Source organism: Ranitomeya imitator, chromosome 2 (assembly GCF_032444005.1).
Source record: "Ranitomeya imitator isolate aRanImi1 chromosome 2, aRanImi1.pri, whole genome shotgun sequence".
NCBI lineage: Eukaryota > Metazoa > Chordata > Amphibia > Anura > Dendrobatidae > Ranitomeya > Ranitomeya imitator.
In genome coordinates, this window is record NC_091283.1 from 644,910,410 (window position 1) to 644,933,834 (window position 23,425).

Genomic DNA, 23,425 nt, shown 5'->3' on the forward strand with positions numbered 1-23,425 from the left:
CACGACCACAGGAGGGAGTTCGACAACAGAATTCACAACACATAGCAAGCTCTTGCCAAATTTCCTATGGAGCATCTTATGGGGCAATAATCAACTTTTATGTAGCATTATATGGGGCAAATTTCCTATGGAGCATCTTTTGGGGCAATAATCAACTTTTATGCAGCATTATATGGGGCAAATGTTTCCATGGAGCATCTTATGGAGCAATAATCAACTTTTATGCAGCATTATATGGGGCAAATATCTCTATGGAGCATCTTATGGGGCCATTATTAACCTTTGCGTAGCATTATATGGGGCATATTTTAATATGGAGCATTTTATGGGGCCCATCATAAACTTTATGGAGCATTATATGGGGCGTTTTTTGTATGGAGCATCTTATGAGGCCTATCATGAACTGTATGGAGCATCTTATGGGACCCATCATGAACTATATGGAAAAGAATTCCAATAAGCATCGTTAGTGGTGCAAAAATAATATTATTCAGTAATCAAAGATATATACAGTGGGGCAAAAAAGTATTTAGTCAGTCAGCAATAGTGCAAGTTCCACCACTTAAAAAGATGAGAGGCGTCTGTAATTTACATCATAGGTAGACCTCAACTATGGGAGACAAACTGAGAAAAAAAAATCCAGAAAATCACATTGTCTGTTTTTTTAACATTTTATTTGCATATTATGGTGGAAAATAAGTATTTGGTCAGAAACAAAATTTCATCTCAATACTTTGTAATATATCCTTTGTTGGCAATGACAGAGGTCAAACGTTTTCTGTAAGTCTTCACAAGGTTGCCACACACTGTTGTTGGTATGTTGGCCCATTCCTCCATGCAGATCTCCTCTAGAGCAGTGATGTTTTTGGCTTTTCGCTTGGCAACACGGACTTTCAACTCCCTCCAAAGGTTTTCTATAGGGTTGAGATCTGGAGACTGGCTAGGCCACTCCAGGACCTTGAAATGCTTCTTACGAAGCCACTCCTTTGTTGCCCTGGCGGTGTGCTTTGGATCATTGTCATTTTGAAAGACCCAGCCACGTTTCATCTTCAATGCCCTTGCTGATGGAAGGAGGTTTGCACTCAAAATCTCACGATACATGGCCCCATTCATTCTTTCATGTACCCGGATCAGTCGTCCTGGCCCCTTTGCAGAGAAACAGCCCCAAAGCATGATGTTTCCACCACCATGCTTTACAGTAGGTATGGTGTTTGATGGATGCAACTCAGTATTCTTTTTCCTCCAAACACGACAAGTTGTGTTTCTACCAAACAGTTCCAGTTTGGTTTCATCAGACCATAGGACATTCTCCCAAAACTCCTCTGGATCATCCAAATGCTCTCTAGCAAACTTCAGACGGGCCCAGACATGTACTGGCTTAAGCAGTGGGACACGTCTGGCACTGCAGGATCTGAGTCCATGGTGGCGTAGTGTGTTACTTATGGTAGGCCTTGTTACATTGGTCCCAGCTCTCTGCAGTTCATTCACTAGGTCCCCCCGCGTGGTTCTGGGATTTTTGCTCACCGTTCTTGTGATCATTCTGACCCCACGGGGTGGGATTTTGCGTGGAGCCCCAGATCGAGGGAGATTATCAGTGGTCTTGTATGTCTTCCATTTTCTAATTATTGCTCCCACTGTTGATTTCTTCACTCCAAGCTGGTTGGCTATTGCAGATTCAGTCTTCCCAGCCTGGTGCAGGGCTACAATTTTGTTTCTGGTGTCCTTTGACAGCTCTTTGGTCTTCACCATAGTGGAGTTTGGAGTCAGACTGTTTGAGGGTGTGCACAGGTGTCTTTTTATACTGATAACAAGTTTAAACAGGTGCCATTACTACAGGTAATGAGTGGAGGAAAGAGGAGACTCTTAAAGAAGAAGTTACAGGTCTGTGAGAGCCAGAAATCTTGATTGTTTGTTTCTGACCAAATACTTATTTTCCACCATAATATGCAAATAAAATGTTAAAAAAACAGACAATGTGATTCTCTGGATTTTTTTTTCTCAGTTTATCTCCCATAGTTGAGGTCTACCTATGATGTAAATTACAGATGCCTCTCATCTTTTTAAGTGGTGGAACTTGCACTATTGCTGACTGACTAAATACTTTTTTGCCCCACTGTATATCTCCAAATTTACACCACCCATCCATGGACAATATGGATAACTGCCAATACTACGGATAAGAAACAGAACACAATGCAGTCACAGAATCCAATAAAAAATACCTTTATTATAATTCAATCTAAAAGTTTACATATAGAAAACCAAACAGATAGCGTACAATGAAACTAGCAGATGACACAACATATGCCACAGGCAAAACGAAAAAAGCAGTCGCCCAAGGTATAGTGACCCCAGCAATGGTCCAGAAACAACCAGCAGGCGTATAGAAGCACACCACTTGCACCCCCTGAGGAAGGTACATTTACCGAAACGCGCGTCGGGGTGGTCCGGTGTCCCCCACGCTGGTCCGGATTCACTGCAGCAGGTAATATGCATAGTGGATTGTTGTTTCTCACATGTCTGCTGCCACACTACTGGTAAATTGCCTTGGATATTCTTTAGCCCTATATGGCAGCGCTGCTTGCTATTCTTTGAGCAGCAGATAGTTGACATGTGGTGTGCTTCTATACGCCTGCTGGTTGTTTCTGGACCATTGCTGGGGTCACTATACCTTGGGCGACTGCTTTTTTCATGTTGCCTGTGGCATATGTTGTGTCATCTGCTAGTTTCATTGTACGCTATCTGTTTGGTTTTCTATATGTAAACTTTTAGATTGATTTATAATAAAGGTATTTTTTATTGGATTCTGTGACTGCATTGTGTTCTGTTTCTTATGAACTATATGGAGCATTATATGGGGCTCCTGATTCAATATGGATATTCAAAAACACTTAACCTACTGATATCTCAATTAATTTTAGTTTTATTGGTACCTATTTTTATTTTTGAATTTTACCGGTAGCTGCTGCATTGTCCACCCTAGGCTTATACTCGAGTCATTAAGTTTTCTCAGTTTTTTGTGTCAAAATTAGGGGTCTCGGCTTATACTCGGGTCAGCTTACACTCGAGTATATACGGTAACTTGTCCTCATCCACAGCACCATGGAATCAATGGTGCTCTAAAAAAAAACTACTAATAATAATCCTCCACATAATGTTCCACACCGTCCTCACCCATGCCCTTCTTGCCAGATGACAAACAGCAGAAATCTGCAGCAGTTGGCACCTGTGTTTCATCATTATCAGACATGTCCTGCAGTGGTTTGCTGACCGTTTGCACTACCCCTCCCACGTAGTCATACCCTAACAGAACAAGTGTTTGGGCATCAGTGCAGTCAATTTCTTTCAATTGTTGGCCAGGTCCAGATAGATGGCCCAAGGAGACACAGACAGCAGTGTCATCAAAAAGCAGAAGTGGGCCTCCTCATCCTATGACACGTCCACCTACAACTCAACCTCCTCCACTTGGACTTCAGTCTCTAGATTATTTTCATTTTAATTTTTTTTATTCTATGTTCTTTTAAGTCTGCTCCCTAACTAATACAAAAAAGCCCTACTAAAACAGTGTTGAATACCTCCTCACCTGCCCCTTCCACCTACACCGCCACGTCCACCTGCTCCACTTGGACCTCCACCTACAGGTTCAAGATTTTTACTTTTTTCTATTTTGTTTATTCTGTCCTATTTTAAATCATTTCCCTATCCACATTTGTTTGCAGAGCAATTGTGCTGCTCTTACCCCCATTTAGCTTTCTTTTGCAGTCCCCTAGCCCTGACTATGACCATTTTACAGCCATTTTAAAGCACCGAAGTTCAGATCCCCATTGACTTCTTTTGGGTTTGGGTCAGGGGCAAGTTCGAGGTCAAGGGTTCGCACATCTTTAGTGAGGCTATGCCAAGACTTCTTTCCCAGTAAGGGCCTGTTTCAAGCCTTGGAAATACTCTTCCAGCCTTGCATTCCATTCAATTGGAGAACTGTTGTGTCTTGTCTTTACGGATTGACCCACCAGAAATTCTTGCAGTGAAGCCACCAACTTTGAAATGTCGGAAATGAAGCGGTAGTACTAGCCTTCAAGACCAAGGAACTGACTTCCCGGATGATGGTTGGCGCTGTCCAGTCACGGTTAACAGTCACCTTGTCTGGATCTGGAGTCACTCTTTCTGTGCTAACAACAAGCCCCAGACACTGAAACTTGGGTTTCAGGAAATGGCACTTTGATGGCTTCACTTTCAATCCAAACTTTGCCAGGGATTCGAACACCTTGGCAAAATGTAGCAAGTGTTCCTCGTAGGTCTTGGAATAGATGATTATATCCTCCAGATACTGGAGTACTGTTTCTTATGCCTTAAGCAACACTCCATTAATCTTCAAACAGTTCTCAATGCATTGCACAGACTGAACAACATAAAAGTTGAACTCGAACAGTCCCATTGGCATCGTAAAGGCTGTCTTCTTATCAGCTTCAGCAACCGGAACCTGCCAATACCCACTGGGAAAGTCCAGGATAGAGAAATACCTATCTTCCCTAAGAGCATCTAGAGACTCCACAATGTAGGTTAATGCGCATACATTTTTATGGGTAACATTGCTAATTTTACGGTAGTCAACACACATGTGGATGCACCCATCCTTCTTTTTAACCAAAACTAAAGGGGCTTTCCCTAACCACTCCTGCCTGCTTTAGCTCCTTAAACATATATTTTGCCTGCTGATAATTTGCATGGTGAATTCGTCTACACTTTTCTTTTGTTGTCAGATTGGTCCCTGTGGGTATGTGATGTTCGAAGGAGCTTACTCTACCAAAGTTAAGGGCATGTTTGCTGAATACATGAATATACTCTTGTGCTATCCTCAGAACACCATTTTTATCATGCTGACACGTAGTGTCAGTACCAATATGCAACTCATGACACCATTTTTTTTAAGGGATAGATGGAAAAGTGGGTGCTCAACAGTTTACATTTGGTGCCCAGAAGTAAATAAATATATCATACAGTGTATAAACTTTGGCACTCAAAAATGTGTTGCAAAACAGTTTATTGAACAAAAAGAGCAAAAGACCCAGTGAATTTCATATAACTAAATCAACGATCCGACTCTTTGTGTGTCCGTTTTCAAGATATATCTGTAGTGAGTAGGGTCACAAGGTGCAGAAGTGCAGTACTTAAAGCGCCATAAGTTAGTCAAAAATATGGAAGAGTTGAACCACCTTTAAGAATGCACTTGGTTTATTAGTACAGCATAAACCAAAGTTTTAAGCACAAACCTAAACATGGCCCTCTGTGCAAAACAGCAAAACAAAACGGTAGCACTTCGTGCAGTCCTTGCACTAGTGGGAGTCAGCCCACTCAGGGTTAACAAAGTCATTGCACAAGCACTATGTGCACAAACACTCCCCTGGAGTCTTCCTCTCTAGGCCCTCAAAAGCCCAGACTAACATTGGAGTTCAGCTAGTTAAAGCCAGACCATGTGACTCTCCATCATGTGACTGATCACATGATCCTAACATCACAAATATCCTGTCAGGACTCTGCATGTGGAGATATGGTGGACCTCTCCCTCCTGCTCTATGGTGTTCCACTAAAACCAGACATAATATAACTTTCAAAAAACTGACCCAACTCATAGTGTGCTGGAAGAAACAATTCTGGTTTTAGATCACTGACGCCATCGTGCGCAGTGACACGTATCTCCCCTCCATCACTTCAACAGTGACTTTGTCACATAGTCCACAGGAATGCAAGGTCTAGCTGCCGGGTGACACAGTTAATGCTTGGGTGTGTGTCACGAAATACAGTGACCCAACTGGGGATTTGTCAGCAGACGGTATGACACACACAACGGGATAGAAATGGGGAGAGGAAGGCCTTCCAATAGGGAATGAGTGATGGAGACCTCCTGAGCTAAAAACCTGAGTCTGTCCCTGCACTCCTCTAACGCCCTAAATGGGTCCTCACCCCACCACCATCAGGAACCTCATCCCTCGCTGTCACTTAGCACTGCACTGGCTAGTGCACTGGCCAACAAGGGTGCTAGCCTCATCACTGCAGATGGAACAACACAGGGAACAGTGACAAACACGATAAACTAGGAAAAACACCAAATTTAGCTTAATAGCCTTCTGTGCTGCAAAGCACCGCTCAGCAGAAGAAAGGCACCCAGACCACGAACTCCATGAAACCAACTGATTCACCACAGCAGCCAGAGAGCTCCTTACTCCAGGCTTGGTCAACATAGATTGCTCTGTCACAGACAGTCAGCTGATGCATCAGGTGACTATTTAAAGGATGGTGGGAGTAGTCACCACCCACATCAGCTGACAGAGCAACTTTGCAATTGCAACAGATTGCCAGCAAGGGAAATTGACATTAACCCCCCACTGGCCTGAAAGGAAAAAAGCTACATTTAAAACATAGTGGAACCAGAGCTGCCACAAATCCAAAAATGGATAAGCCATTGACGCACCCAGAAGTGATATGGGGGTGCAGTCGGCCACGACAATCAATTTTTATACAGACTGCAAACTGAAGGATAATGTTTGAGTTATTTTTGTAAGCTACAAAAATAAAGACTTTTCAGATAGTCTAACCTAGGTCACTGCCTCATTACCACACTGTCGTACAAGCTGCTGCCTTAGGCTTGGTTCATATTGCGTTAATGTGACCGTGCTAATGGACAGCGTTGCACGGCAAAATTAACGCCGTGCAACGCGTCTGTTAGCGCGCCCATTAACAACAATGGTGACGCGCATCACTAGCGCGTGCCATTTTCGGCATGCGCTAGCGATGTGCCGGTGTTTTGTGGCGCGCCGCGGATGCTGCTTGCAGCATCTGCGGCGCGCCCGAGGTCCGTTCCCCGCTCTCGCAGATCTGAGATCTGCGAGAGCGGGGACGTTTAACGCGACCCCATAAAACAACATTGCGTTAGCGCAATCCGCTAGCGCTAGGCGCTAAACGGATTGCTCTAACGCAATATGAACCTAGACTTACACTATATTGTTACAGCGACAATCAGTTGTAAAGAAATTTTCATCCCCACCATGTGAATCTTTTCACCAGTCTGAAATTTTACATTCTCTGAGAATGCTGATGGCTCCAGGTTACCACCTCTATCACGAGTGTAATCTCGAAAACAAAAGGACATGATTTCCTGAGTATAGTCTATTCTCAATAGTGTCCCTCCTCTGACACTATGCTACAGTTCATGGTCTAGTGAAAGCAAGACCTTGGGATCCATATGCCCCTACAGATATGGCAGCATTGCTGTACAATGAAAGTTTAACAGTTAATTTGGTTAAGACACCTGTTAAGATCCTACTTAAGGCCTTCTACAGTTGAAGCTTCTCACCTTCATGTTTTTGGATATGTCCTCTGGTGGTTAACTATATTAATCAATAACACACTCCAAATGTCAATTAACAAAAAGGATAATAAGCCATATAAATTAGAACATCAAGTAATTGGTTTGTCTATAACTTATGGCAAACGACAAGGTAAGTAAAATGATATTATGTAAAAAATAAATGGTACTAAGACACTAGGACAGTTACAGTATATGGGACAATCTGAATGTTCACACATCCAGTTTCACACATCCAACTGTTATGGTCTGAGCATAGAAAGCAATGTCCAGCCTGACCGCTGGTCTCTCTCCTGACCAAAATGCAACAGCCTCATAAGCATATATGAAGCTCATGAGTTGGATCAGGAGACCCATGGCTGGTCCAGGCATTGCTGTCCTTATGGTTCATATACGAAAAAGTTCTATCAGCCATCAGTATAGAGTTGAAGCTCTCTTTGTTTTCCCGCAATAAAAATATTTTTTGGATGGCAGTTTAAGAGAGAGGGGTCAGAATCTAATCACAACCCTCCCACAAATCAAATATTAAATAAAAACAAAATGGGAAATAATAAAATAAAATAAGTTTAACTCTGTAAAATATGAATGAACAATGAAAGAGTTAAAGGCATTTCAAGGCAATTATCTGCCCATGTGTAATCCTACCCCATATGCCTTTCGCAATTATGTACAGCACTAAAGAATTTCTACATTCTTTCTACACTTCCTAATACTTTACAGGATAATTATGATGATCTGGATTTCCTTAAAGTGAATGTGTCAGCTGCATGTGATGCCCTATGTAACGGCAGCTTAGTCCACATACAGATCTCAATCCCTTCAGACCTGTGTCTTTAATGGGGTTGTCCCTTGCAGTGATATGAAGGACTTCTCAGTATGACAGGTCATCAATATCAGAAAGGTAAAGGTCCGACACCCAGCACCCACCTCAGCTATTATCCTGAGATTTATTCGTCAATATTCTAGTAGTGGACTTGCTTTTAATATGCTTCCGCAATAGAGGGAAGAATATTGAAATTGTAGCCTACAGCAGTACACGTTGCACTTCTACGGTAATACAATCCATAATATGCGTCCATATGGATGTGTGATTTCCTTACACTTTTATTATTATCAGCACTGCCTGTGCAGGTGCTATTATAAAAAAGGATATAAGACACACAAATATAGCAGTATATGTCCTAAAATAATTGCAGCATATGTAAATACAAAATATAGGTATAAAAAATAACAGAAATTAAAAGCAAATGTTATTACACAAACCTATTTTTTGAATGATAAGTGAAAATTTGCAATAAAGTTGAAATTTAATTAAAATATAAATTTGGGGGTATTTTATTTCATTATTCATTTGTATTATTTTAATTTATCATTACATTTGTGTGCCTTCTATTTGTTGCAAGATTTACAGAATAAATAAATTGAATTCATTGACTAATAATTATGGATATACAGATTATTCAAATTCAATTTTATTGGTAAATATACATTTTTAAGACCCTTCCATCATCCTACGTATTTATTTTTGATTAAGAACATAGACGTGTGAAAATATAAGATTTGAAAATACTTTTACACTATGCAGTGTACTATTTTTATTACATTATGCTAAATTTAAGTAACCACTTTAATTTCTTTATGTACTAATTTCTTAAAAACACATTCCTTCCATTCAAGCTTGTATCTCAAATATTCATTTTTGGGTCTTGAGCCACTAGAAATATACTCACTGTTATTAATCCTCTGAACAGCATCTTCCTTTAGAAGGTTTACCAGCAGTTCTTGAGCAAAGACGTCCTTGAGCTTTCCTAACCTCAGTGCCAAAAGAACACTGGGGTCAGGAGTTACGCATGGCCCCACACTTCTGGCCATGGTGACTGCCAAGCTGGTGACAGAAGACTTCTGTTCATCAGAGACATCTATGGAAAGATCAGAAGACCTGTTAGATGATCCTGTAATGTAGTCAGTGATTGTCCAATGGCCACCATGCTCCATATTGTGTTATACTTACGGCAGACACCATTAGCCCAGCAGGAATGGATGAGGCTGAGAAGCCCAGCACACAAGATGATGACTTGCTTCATAGTGATACAGAATGACACATTGTTTCTTCCTCCTCTTTATATAAGCAGGATTTGGCAATCATTCATGGGTTGAGTGTTTACATTCAATCTCTTCATTTGGCACAGCACATTGGCTGCAGGTACATATCAATATATCATGGGATTTACACTGTGCTCAGCACGGCTATGCTCCTCCAGGCGCCAGTGAGTTGTGCAAATATGCCACGGAAAGGTAACGCAGAAAAACATTTCATGTTTGTAATTCATCTAACCTAATACAAAGAAAATTCCACCCACGATGAGCACGTTCTCTACTTTTGGAAATCACCTAAAGCCACGTCATTCCAAGTCACACCAGTGAAATATACTATATGGATAAAAGTATTGAGTCACACCTCTTAATCCTTAAATTACAACAGGTTTGTTAGATCCAGCCCCTAGCCATGCAGTCTGCCTTTCCAAATATTTGTGAAAGAATGGGAAGTTCTAAGGAGCTCACTATATTCATTAATGGTACTGCAGTAGGACACTTCTTGAAATTTCCTATTGCAGAACCATCCTAAACATTCCTAGATCGAAAATGAGTGGCAGCGGCATTCCACTATTAGCGGAAGACCACTTAATCGCCAAGAGGACAGTGATTTGAGGGAATGCTCCCCTCTCACACACATGTCTTCATTTCATCTGCATCTTCAGGGTAGAGATAAAGTTGAATACAATTGTGAAACAGGGATCAGACCACCATTTAGCCTGTGCAGCAGATGCAATGACTTTATTAGATTGTGCCTGCAGCGAGGAGCCTCAGTCCACACACCACACAACAGAGCAGCTCTTCAGGGGATTGGGACAGTGTTAATTGAGGGTTTTTTTAATTTTGTCAGTCAGTACTGGGGGAGCCTGTGGAGGCTTCATGCTGTGATTGACCATTATACTGTGTGAGGGAAAACTGTGAGGGCCATCATGTTGTGTGGCAGGTCTGTGGAGTCATGATACCGTAGGTGTGCTTGTGTGGCCCATCATACTGGATAGACAGCTGTGGGGGCATCAAACTGTCTGAAGGGGCTGTGGAGGCCATCATACTGTGTGGGTGGCTGTGGTGACATCATATTTTGTGGGGAAATGTGGGGTCATCATACTATGGGTGTTACTGGGGGGACCATACTACAATGGGGCCATTACTAGGCCATCACTAGGATCAAATCCAGGAGGTCAGACCTATTAATCCTCTAAGTCTAGTCCAAATTAACATGGGATACAGGTAACAATGGTCAACATGTTCCTATATAAGAGTTGTCCTTTGTAGAATCTGCTGAGTTTTGGCGTGCCAGTTAATATTAATTAACAAGAACTTCTGAATCTTTAAAAGGGGATTTATTACAAATAGAATATTTACAAAAACATACAGTACATAAGGGAAACCTAACTAAGAGACAAGGGTACAATGAATGTGAAAAAGTAATAGGAGAAAGTGGTGAAAGATGGGAAGTAGGAAGATGCCTAACTAGCTTGGTGCACTACCATTATATTAGTCACATAGACATAGCCCATACATTGCCCATCCCTAATAACACCTCAACATAATAGTAGCATCCGATCAGGTCACAGTCTTTGAGTTTTCCAGAAACGTGCACATGGCTGCTGCTGAAGGTGGCACTCTTAAGTCCAGAATGGATCTTCCTGTAGATGGCATCCTTGTATATACAGTCAATGAGAAAAGTGTTGCCACCCTTGAAATTGTTCCAGAAAATTAAGTATTTCTCCCAGAAAATGATTATGTTTTGTTATACACATGTTTATTTCCTTTGTGTTTATTGGAACATGTGTAATTACAATAATTTTCTGGGAGAAATACTTAATTTTCTGGAACTATTTCAAGGATGCCAATGCTTTCAGCCATGACTGTATTCAAAAGGGCCATGTGTTATTAAGATCTGAGGACAGGTTCAAATTCCATTTAGGCTGGAGGCAAACTGTCCATCAAGAACAATGATTTGCAATCCAAACACCAAGGAGGTTATGTATCTTCCAAGATGCCAGACAAGATGGCCATCTCACATGTAGGTGCTCTCTTTACTCTATCAGCAGAACAAAAGGCACCACACCACAGGACACACAATGGCCCCTCACAGGTTTTATGACTCCCCCACACACACAGCACATGGTCCATCTCTTTTATGTAGTTCTTTGATGACCTTCAGAGCTATACAGAATTTATGAAACAAATTGTGAGTTCAGTCATTCATATTACACATATTATTTCTTTGGAATGGTTGGGGTTCATTATTGCAGGGCTCACACTTGACTACTGCCTCTATTAGGGCGAGAGTCCTGCATTTGGGGCACCATAGCGGTATTAGGGACTGAACTACTCCACCCATCCCCGTCCTCCCATGCTGCCTTCTGAGGGTGATCTTCAGAGACACAGGGGAGATCCCCCCCAATTTTTTATTACCTGCAATGATTTCGCCAGAAGCACTTTTTAATAGTCTGTGTCACATATATGTTCTATTTGTGTTTGAACTATTTTATCGCTCATATATTAAAAGTTACGTTTTATGATATCCCATGCTATAGAATTATTGATCCTGGGAGATTGGCCCAGAGTGGCCACATTTGCTATATTTTACCAGACTCATAGTTACATAGGATGAAAAAAAGACCTAGGTGCATCAAGTTCAACCTTTCTCCACCAATCATACATTTTGTCACTAAATTAACTGTAATAAACAATTTTATGTGTAAGAAGAAATCATCCGTCCCTTTTTTAAAAGTTGTTATAGTGTCTGTCATTACTACCTCCTGTGGCAGGGCATTTTACTTTCTGACTATTCTAACTATAAAGAACCCTTTCCTAATTAGCTGCCAGAATCGCCTTTCTTCCACCCGTAATGAGTGCCCCTTGGTTCCTAGTATGGCCCTTGGAAGGAATAAGTCATGCATATAAATCAGATTTCCTCTCATTTTTCTTCTAAGCTAAACAAGCCTGACTCAGCAAATCAACACTAGTATTTGCTCTACTAGTCCGATCAAATCTCAAATCAAAATTAGCAGGAAAATCTATGTTCCCTAATCAGTGAAGTTTTTGAACAGTGAATGGTTGCTAACTGTATGTCTGACCAGGAGAACCCTTTCCACTCCCTACAAAGTCAACACTTTCCTACATGTACAAAGTAAGTCAGAAAGAGAAAAATTGTCAGAAAGGGCAAAATTGCAATGGCAATGGGTAGGGTGCATCAGGATATAAAATGCAATTGAACATGGATGAATATAAATATAAGGGTGCTAAAACATGTACGGAAAGCAAGGTGCAAGAAAAGGAAGAAAAGACCAATACAAATGTAGTGTGCCTCCTGAATTGATTTAAAATCTATGACTTTATTAAGTATCAAATGACATATAGAAAAAATATAAAAACCGTCTAAAAACATGTACGGTACATAAGTGAACTGTAACATCTCCAACACCCCTGGATGTCATAAAAGCAGGCAAAAATGAATTGAAATAAATGTATAAAGACTCAGTGTGTTATATGTAGGAACATGAACAAACAAAACTCACAATGCACAGATCAATGTTCATACAATATATAAACGTGAAAAGGTAACAAAGGTACCAATCACTAGAGGTAACCTCCTAAGGGAAAAGGCCATATAAGGACATTAGATGGAAGTGAAATGTCCCTTATATGTGCCTCCAATTAAAACAAAAAGCTGCAACATGTGAAATGAGTGTCATTCATGTAGCTGTGCAGGTAAGGAGTAAAAACTTCAGGTGTACCAGTTAAAAGAAATTGCTAAGGCATAATGAATGCAAAAGAAGGAGGATGCATGGTATGAGTATCACACTACAGAAAAAAAAGAGGGGTTAACCATGTAAGGGATAATCACTAACAATCCTGCAGAGAGTTTTTGTGGATAAAACTACCTCAGACTCAAAATATGCTCCAAGTAGTGATCAGCAAGTATACTCGTTGTTCGGGTTTTACCGAGTGTGCTTGTGTGTCCTACGAGTATTTTGTCATGCTCGGAGATTTAGTTTTTGCCGACACAGCTGTATGATTTGCAGCTGCTTGACAGTCTGAATACATGTGGGGGTTGCCTGTTTGTTAGGGAATCCTCACATGTTATTCAGACTGTCTAGCAGCCGAAAATCATGCAGCTGTGTCGGCAAAAACGCAATCTCCGAGCACGCCAAAATACTCGGAAGACACCCAAGCAAACTCTGGAAAACCCAAGCAACGAGTATACTCGCTCATCACTAGCTCCAAGCAAACACACAAGGGCATAATAGGCGATTGCCCCGGGAGTCAGGGGTGTGGGGGATCGGGCAAAATTGATGAAAAGCATCAAACCAAATTTATTTGACTTCCATGAAAGAAATCTTTGTAAAAATTATTTTTTTACAAAATTAGTCTAAAATTTTTGGGGCAGTGGAATTGGCATATTGAAAGGAAAATCTATGTTCCCTAATCGGTGAAACTTTTGCCCAGTGAATGGTTGCTAATCAGTTGTATGCTCATGTGACCACTATGTGCAAACTGCAGAGTCAACACTTCTCTGCTTGTGCACCCCCTGCAATTCACCCAGGGCTGAACTGAACTGTTTAAAAATATCAAACCAAAACTCTTCGAGATTCTTAAATGAGTTTAAGCGAGTTTTTCCCTAATTATTACAAAATTTTGGGCGCAAGTATAACCAGGAAAATTTGTGTTCCCTAATTGGTGAAGTTTCTGTACAGTGAACAGTTGCCCACCGCATATATGACCAGGTTATTACTCTGCAATTACTATGGCAATGGAACCAATTCCCGGGCCGGCCGGTAATGACAAACTTTAACGCGTATGCATCCTTCACAGGCAGATACAAAATCTTTAATATCTTTACTCATAGACGTTCACCAAAAGAGACTGGAAATAGCTTACTGCATAGCTGTGGCCCCAGGGTGACCACTCAAGATGGAATTATGAAACTCGTGTAACAGGCGTAATTTTAAGTACACAGGTACAAATAGATTGGACTCTGGAATGGCGGACACAGAAACCACAATGCCCTTAGGAACAATGGAGGATTGAGGTGAAACTGAATTAAGACTGCATGGCATGTGTCAGCTTTCACATTCTAAGCCCCGTCACACATAGCGACGCTTAAGCGATCCCGACAACGATACGACCTGTCAGGGATCGTTGATGTGTCGCTATGTGGTCGCTGGTGAGATGTCACACAGTGCGATCTCCCCAACGACGCAGCAGCGATGCGGCGACCTGTAGCGACCTGTATCGACCTGTACAACGATGCTATTTCATGACGATTCAATGGGACGTCCTGTCTACGAAGTCGTTGGTAAGGTGTCAAACACAGCGATGTGTGCTACCCAGCGGGACCTCAACGATCAAAAAACGGTCCAGGCCATTCCGACACGACCAGCGATCTCACAGCAGGGGCCTGGTCGCTGCTACGTGTCACACATAGCGAGATCGCTACTGAGGTCGCTGTTGCGTCACAAAACTTGTGACTCAGCAGCGATCTCGCTAGCGATCTCGCTATGTGTGACGGGGGCTTTAGACCCTGGCCTGAATGTGAAAGAGAACTTGACTCTATAGAAAAATAAGGACCATCTGGCCTGTCTAGGAGTTAACTGTTTAGTAGTGATGAGCGAATATACTCGTTACTCGAGATTTCTCGAGCACGCACGGGGGTCCTCCGAGTATTTTTTAGTGCTCGGAGTTTTAGTTTTTCTTGCCGCAGCTGTATGATTTACATTTGTTAGCCAGCAAAAGTACATGTGGGGGTTGCCTGGTTGCTAGGGAATCCCCACATGTACTTATACTGGCTATCAGATGTAAATCATTCAGCTGTGGCAAGAAAAACTAAAAAAAAATACTCGGAGGACCCTCGAGCGTGCTCAAGAAATCTCGAGTAACGAGTATATTCGCTCATCACTACTGTTTAGCTGATTCAATGTAAGTTACATTTTTATGATCAGTGACCATAGTGATTTTATGAACTGCCCACTCCAAAAAATGCCTCCATTCTTCAAAATCAGATTTAACAGCAAGTAAGTCATGATTCCTGACATCATAATTTTTTTTCAGCAGTGAAAAATGTATTTGAGAAAAATGCACATGGCCACAAAATAGTGAGAGTTTTGGGCCCCTGAGATAAAACGGCCCCTACCCCGACCTCTGAAACATCCATCTCTACAATGAATAGTTTCTGAAGATTGCGTTAGATTAGAACAGGAGCAGACATAAAATACTTTTTCAATATTTCAAAAGCCCCATGTCACGACTCTCTCGTTCGTTGCCGTGGAACCAGGGGCTTCTTCCCTGTCCCTAACACTAGGGGCACCCTAGATCGCCCTGTTCCCGAGATTACTTTTGATGGTGAAGGCGACGGGGCCATGTACCTTTCCTTAAGGTACCGTCACACTAGACGATATCGCTAGCGATCCGTGACGTTGCAGCGTCCTCGTTAGCGATATCGTCCAGTGTGACAGGCAGCAACGATCAGGCCCCTGCTGTGATGTCGCTGGTCGGGGAAGAAAGTCCAGAACTTTATTTGGTCGCTGGACTCCCCGCAGACATCGCTGAATCGGCGTGTGTGACACCGATTCAGCGATGTCTTCACTGGTAACCAGGGTAAACATCGGGTAACTAAGCGCAGGGCCGCGCTTAGTAACCCGATGTTTACCCTGGTTACCATCCTAAAAGTAAAAAAAACAAACAGTACATACTTACCTACAGCCGTCTGTCCTCCAGCGCTGTGCTCTGCTCTCCTCCTGTACTGGCTGTGAGCGTCGGTCAGCCGGAAAGCAGAGCGGTGACGTCACCGCTCTGCTTTCCGGCTGACCGACGCTCACAGCCAGAGCAGGAGGAGTGCAGAGCACAGCGCTGGAGGACAGACGGCTGTAGGTAAGTATGTACTGTTTGTTTTTTTTACTTTTAGGATGGTAACCAGGGTAAACATCGGGTTACTAAGCGCGGCCCTGCGCTTAGTTACCCAATGTTTACCCTGGTTACCGGCATCGTTGGTCGCTGGAGAGCTGTCTGTGTGACAGCTCTCCAGCGACCAAACAGCGACGCTGCAGCGATCCGGATCGTTGTCGGTATCGCTGCAGCGTCGCTAAGTGTGACGGTACCTTTAGCTCCTGAATCCACCCTCAGTCTGTACAGTTCTCCCACCCAGGGAAGATGGGAGTTGTAGTGTACTTTGATACATCAACCAGACTAACAAAGTAATAAAAACAGGGATAAAGGAAAATACTAATTATACAAATATACTCACACAAACAACAAAGGTATACACCGGAGAAGGAGGATGGGGGAAAAAAACAAACAGTCACAGATAAATCCACCAAACGTCTTCTCAAAAAACAACCACACCAACCAACAACCTCCAGTCATGCAGCAAAAAGCTTCTGACAATGAGTGCTTGCCAGCGCCCAGATAGAAGTGGCTAAGGTATGTTTCCACGGTCAGGAAACGCTGCGTGTTAGACACTGTGTACAGCCGCAGCGTCAAACACGCAGTGTCCAGCATAGTGGAGGTTATTTCATGAAATCCCATCTCCACTATGCGTTAAAAGACGCAGGCAGCTGACCCACATAAACGGACATGCGGTGTGTCTTTCCAGAACGCATCATGTCTGTTTACAATGCAGCGAAGCTCCGTCGCCGCACAGTAAATTTACCATAGACTATCATTAGATGCGGTAAAACCACATCTAATGATTATTCACATGCGTAATAACTGCGTAAACGCAGCTTACTATACATGTCTACTCATTTAAATAATCTCTTACCTGTCACAAGGCCGGAAGTCCGCGTCCACTGCAGTTCTCGTGATAACTTAGCCTACCGCGAGAACTGCCATGCACTTGACCGGGGGTTATCTCTGGTCACCCTAGGCTAGTTCTCATGGTCAGCTAACCGCGAAAGCTAGAGAGTAGGTGATCACTGGAGAGTTATCTCCGGTGGTCATCTACAAGCTCTGCTATGTCTGGATGTCAGGCACCAAGATGTAGCAGAGCTGGACTTGTTGTGGGACACTGCGTCGGACACAGAGAGTATACTGTTGGTTTATTTTTTATTTTTTCAAAAGATCGATGGCTTCCCTTGGATTACCAGTGTAATAAAAATGGCAAAACTGTGTGGTGTTTAATTTCATTAAAATACTTTATTCTGCATGTGTGTTTTATTAACCCTTTACCAACTATAGGATTAATCAGGGTAGGAGTCTTATTGATGACTCTCCATTACTAAGCTGGCTTAATGTCACCTTACAAAGGTGACGTTAACCCCTTATTACCCCATATGCCACCACTACAGGGCAGTGGAAAGAGAGAGGCTAAGCGCCATTTCTGGGGCGGCTGGGAGCTAGTATTTGTAGCCGAGGGGGCCAAGATCCATGATCCCTCTCTAGGCTATGAATATCAGCCTGCAGCTGTCTGCGTAGCCTTTCTGGCTATAAACTATAGGGGGACCCCACTTCATTTTTTGGGGGGGTCCCCCGATTTTAATAGCAAGTAAAGGCTACGCAGACAGCTGCAGGCTGATATTCATAGGCTGGGAAGCTCCATGGGTATTACCCCCTTCCCAGGCTACAAACATCAGTCCACCAGTCGCTGGCTTTCCCTCTCTGGTGCAGAAAATTGCACAGGAGCCCACGCCATTTTTTCTTTCATTTTTTTTCTTTAATTAAACAGAATGAAGTGATGCAAAAATAGTTGTTTTTTCTATAAAATAGTTTTTATTGTATAAAAGCGCCGAAACATAAAACAATGAAATAAATGAGGTATCGCAGTAATCGTACTAACCCGAAGAATAAAACTGCTTTATCAGTTTTACTAAATGCCCCCCCAAAAGATATTCAACAATTGCTGGTTTTTGTTCTTTCTGCCTAACAAAAATTGGAATAAAAAGTGATCAAAAAAACGTCATATGCCCGAAAATGATACCAATAAATACGTCAACTCGTCCTGCAAAAAACAAGACCTCACATTACCCTGTGGACCTGTGAAATTATAGCTCTCAGAATGTGGTAACGCAAAAAATATTTCTTGCAATAAAAGCATCTTTTAGTGTGTGACAGCTGCCAAACATAAAAACCCGCTGTAAAATCCCACTGTAAATAGTAAATCAAACCCCCATTATCACCTCCTTAGTTAGGGAAAAATAATAAAGTAAAAAAAAGTATTTATTTCCATTTTCCCATTAGGGTTAGGGTTAGAGTTTAGAGTTGGGGCTAAAGTTAGGGTTAGGGTTGGGGCTAAAGTTAGGGTTGGGGCTAGAGTTGGGGTTAGGGTTTGGATTACGTTTAAGGTTGGGTTAGGGGTGTGTCAGGGTTTGGGGTGTAGTTAGGGTTGGGATTAGGGTTAGGGGCGTGTTGGGGTTGGGATTAGGGTTAGGGGTGTGTTGGTGTTAGTGGTGTTGTTAGGGTTGGGATTAGGATTAGGGGTGTGTTGGGGTTAGGGGTGTGTTGGGGTTAGGATTGGAGTTAAAATTTGGAGGTTTCCACTGTTTAGGCACACCAGGGGCTCTGCAAACGCAACAGGACGTCCGATCTCAATCCATACAATTCTGCGCTGAAAATGTAAAACGGTGCTCCTTCCCTTCTGTGCTCTGCCGTGCGCCAAAACAGTGGTTTACTCCCACATATGGGGTATCAGCATACTCAGGACAAATTTAACAATAAATTTTGGGTCCTATTTCGCCGGTTACCCATGGGAAAATACAAAACTGCGGGCTAAAAATTTTTTGTGGAAAAAAAAAGGATTTTTTATTTTCACGGCTCTGCGTTATAAACTTTAGTGAAGCACTTGGGGGTTCAAAGTGCTCACCACACATCTAGATAAGTTCCTTAGGGTGTCTACTTTCCAAAATGGTGTCACTTTTGGGGGGTTTCCACTGTTCAGGCACATCAGGGGCTCACCAAACGCGATATGGCATCCTATCTCAATTCTAGCTAATTTTGCATTGAAAAGTCAAATGGCACTCCTTCCCTTCCAAGCTCTGCCATGCGTCCAAACAGTGGTTTACCCCCACATATGGGGTATCGGCTTACTCAGGACAAATTGTACAACAACTTTTGGGGTCCAATTTCTCCTGTTACCCTTGGTAAAATAAAACAAATGGGATCAGAAGTAATTTTTTTGTGAAAAAAAGTTAAATGTTCATTTTTTTAAAACATTTCAAAAATTCCTGTGAAACACCTGAAGGGTTAATAAACTTCCTGAATGCGGTTCTGAGCACCTGGAGAGGTGCCATTTCTACAATGGTGTCACACTTGGGTATTTTCTATCATATAGACCCCTCAAAGTGACTTCAAATGTGATGTGGTCACTAAAAAAAATGGTGTTGTAAAAATGAGAAATTGTTGGTCAAATTTAACCCTTATAACTCCCTAACAAAAAAAATTTTGGTTCGAAAATTGTGCTGATGTAAAGTAGACATGTGGAAAATGTTACTTATTAAGTATTTTGTGTGACATACCTCTGTGATTTAAGGGCATGAAAATTCAAAGTTGAAAAATTGTGATATTTTAAAAATTTTCGCCAAATTTCCACTTTTTTCACAAATAAACTCAAGTAATCTCAAGGAAATTTTACCACTAACATGAAGTACAATATGTCACGAGAAATCATTGTCAGAATCACCGGGATCCGTTGAAGCATTCCAGAGTTATAACCTCTTAAAGGGACAGTGGTCAGAATTGTAAAAATTGGCATGGTCAATAACATGCAAACCACCCTTGGGGGTAAAGGGGTTAAGCAGCGTTGGTCCCTACTGACCGAATACCACAGGTGGCATCACAAACTTTTTTCTTAAAACTCCTAAAAGACTTTCCCTTTAATTGGGCGCTCAGGGCCACGGACCGGGTCGCAGCCACCGTGACACGTCCCCTTAAGTACTGTACCTGGTACCAAGTACCCCACTACCCATCTATCTATCTCTCTATCTATAGATGTATCTATCTATCTATCTATCTATCTATCTATCTATCTGTGTGTGTATTCTTCGATGTAGTATGTAGAAGAAGAGGTTGAACAAGGAAATTACATCACAATTCTTTTTTTTGTATATCTTTATTTAGCTTACAAAAACACACACAATTCCGCATGTAAAACGCATAAAAAACACATCAAAAACGCATAAAAATGCATCAAAAATGCAGGTGACCTGCCAGTGACCACAGATGCAGATTTGGTGCAGATTTTACTTGTGTCAAATCCTGTGCAAATACTGAGCCATTCCTGACCATGGAAACATATCCTAACAATGAACAGCTGAACCTACAGTCAAACTTCCAGGAACTCTAAACTGATCAAATCAAGCCCTGGACTGCTAAAGGAAACCTGCCCCATTTAATATGAAGGTGAAGTGCTTCTAATCAGTGCAGGAGGAGGATAAATCAGACGCTGCTTTCTGGTGGCTCCTCTCTGTCGCAGTAAACCCGTGACACCCCGATAGCATCCAGTGACCAAACCTTGAGGTTCGACACTTGTATGTGAGGTCAGTAAGAGGTTTAACAATCTAAGAAACTCCTTAATTAATCTCCTATAAGAGTTGGCGAATTCTAGAAAACGTTACAATGCTTTTAGGTCACTACGTTGAACCCATTCAATTATAGCTGATACCTTACCAGAATCCATTTCAAAACCATTAGTCGACAAAATGTATCCTAGAACTGAAACCTCCTGAAAAGAAAAAATATATTTCTCAATTTTCGCTAACAAAGAATTTTCCCTCAATCTTTGTAATACATCCCAGACATGTTCCTGGTGAGAATCCAAATCAGATGAGAAAATTGAAATATCATCAAGGTAAATAACAACAAATCTCCCAATACAATCAGAAAAGATGTCATTTATAAAGTTTTGAAACACTGCTGGTGCAGTGGTTAACCCAAAAGGCATGACAAGATTTTCAAATAGACCTTCCAATGTTAAAAATGTTGTTTCCCACTCATCACCCTAAGTCCCTCTAAGATCCAGTTTAGAAAACCATTTAACCCCAGTAAGCTGATTATAGAGTTCAGGGATGGGTGGAATTGGATATGTATTCTTAAGGCCGCCGTCACACTTGCGTGTTTTACGTACATAAGAGCGCAGAAACTACGTGCGTAAAACTCGCATAACATACGGCACAATGATTCTCAATGGGTCTAGTCCTATCAGCCGTATATTACGGATCCGTAATATATGGCGTTCTACGGCCGCACAAAATCGCAGCATGCTGCGTTTGTCAGCGTATTGCGCAAAAAATACGCCAATGCAAGTCTATGGGAGAGCGTATAATACGGAATGCATACGGACCATGCGTGTGACTTGCGAGAAATAAGCAATTCACTGGCAGATGTCCGGAAATGTCCAAAGGCCTCAATCAGGCAGGTGAGACATGCTAATTAGCTGAAAAAGCCAGACAGTGAACCCGGAAGTCTGCTGCACGCCTCCACGGAGTGAGATTCAGCATGGCCAGCATAATAAATGTCGACATGCTGATCATTTTGGTCCAAGAGAGGCCTGTGATCTGGGACCAAAGAGACCCCAACTATGCCAACAGGGCCCAAAAAGAGGCAGCATGGAGGAGCGTGTGTGGGTCCCTCTTCCCACATTATGACCAGCAGCCATGTGAGGCACAGCGACAAATAAGTAAGTACACCCATGTTTGAAATGTAATGTTCTTGTTAAACAGCAGGCCCTTACTACTTTGAATTTCTAAACAAGAATTTATAAATTAATCCAGAAAGTAATAGAAAGCACACCAGTAGATACATGGTGTTGTACATAATAAACGGATTTCAGTAATGTTTTGAATAGGTGTCCCTTACTAACAGTGTTTTCCATTAATTGTCCTTTCTGTGATAGAGGTTAGGGGACTCTGTCCTTGTGGCCTTGCTTCATAATTGTGTGTGTGGTTTTTAAATTTAATATTAAATGTGATCCTCAAATGCCTATTTCTATGCTACACTTAAATTTGTGTAGTCAATTACACCTTGTGTGAGCACTCTGCATAATGGTCTAATCAATGTGTTTAATTTTTGTTGTTTCAGTGGGTGATGTTACAACAAGGTGGCAGAGTATTCGTGACCAGTATAGGAGGGAGAGGCAGCATTGGGAGAGAAGTGGAGCCGGGCACCTCATGAAATACGGAAATATGTCTATTTCGACCGCCTAACCTTTCTGAACCCCAGCATGGACCTCAGGCCGTAAGTAAAAACATCACAAACTTTTTTAATTTTTTAAGTTGGAGAAATGATTCCAAATAAAATTGAAACTAAATAAATTTTTCTTTTTCAGAACTCAGTCTAACCTCACTGACAGGGAGACAGGGTCTGACTCTGAACTGGTCATTGACCCAGTTGGTGAAGGTGAAGAGGTGGCTGGTCCATCTGCTGCTCCCTCAGGCTCCATCCCTCCAGGATCCTCCTCATCTGGCCAGCCAGCTCCAGCTGCAGCAGAACACCAGCAAGAGGCCCCACAGTTCTCATCAGCAGCATCAGCAGCAGCAGCAGCACCACCACCTAGCCAGGATGACCCTGAAAATAGCAGCAGCCCAACTGTTGCCCTGGAGCGATCCCCACAGGCTGCAGTCAGACCACAGCGTTCACGCCGCAGGAGAGAGCTTCTCCAAAGCAGGAGAAACGTGGATGCTGGGGTCATGAACTATTTGGCACGGGTTTGAGAGGATGATGGGGAGGAGGGATTTACACGTAGCCTTGCCCAGTACTTACGGTCCATAGAGCGGGAGTTGAGGCTTCATGTGAGAGGGTGTTTTCAGATCCTTATTGATGCATGCACCCCCCCAAATAACCCATACAATCTCTTGCAGATGATTGAACAGTGGCAGATGTCACCAGAAAATATTCTGCGGCCTCAGAGATTACAAGGCATGCATGCTCAACAAGGATCTGAAGCACCCCCTCCACGTCAGCCAACACCTCAACCCCAACCCACAACGAACCCACAATGGCAACCTCAGCACCATATGGCGGGATATCAGCAAC

General features: G+C 42.3%; 1 protein-coding gene across 1 annotated transcript in view; it reads right to left on the reverse strand.

Annotated features, from left to right (window-relative positions):
- Positions 1-9,816, reverse strand: part of LOC138665397 (cobalamin binding intrinsic factor-like) — a 122,914-nt gene extending 113,098 nt beyond the window's left edge. The window contains exons 1-2 of the mRNA XM_069752836.1: positions 9,372-9,816; positions 9,091-9,279 (exon numbers count right to left, since the gene is read on the reverse strand). Of these exons, the coding sequence (XP_069608937.1) occupies positions 9,091-9,279; positions 9,372-9,444 (262 nt within the window). The 5' untranslated portion in view covers positions 9,445-9,816. The remainder of the gene's footprint in view (positions 1-9,090; positions 9,280-9,371) is intronic.
- Between the last annotated feature and the right edge of the window lie 13,609 nt (positions 9,817-23,425).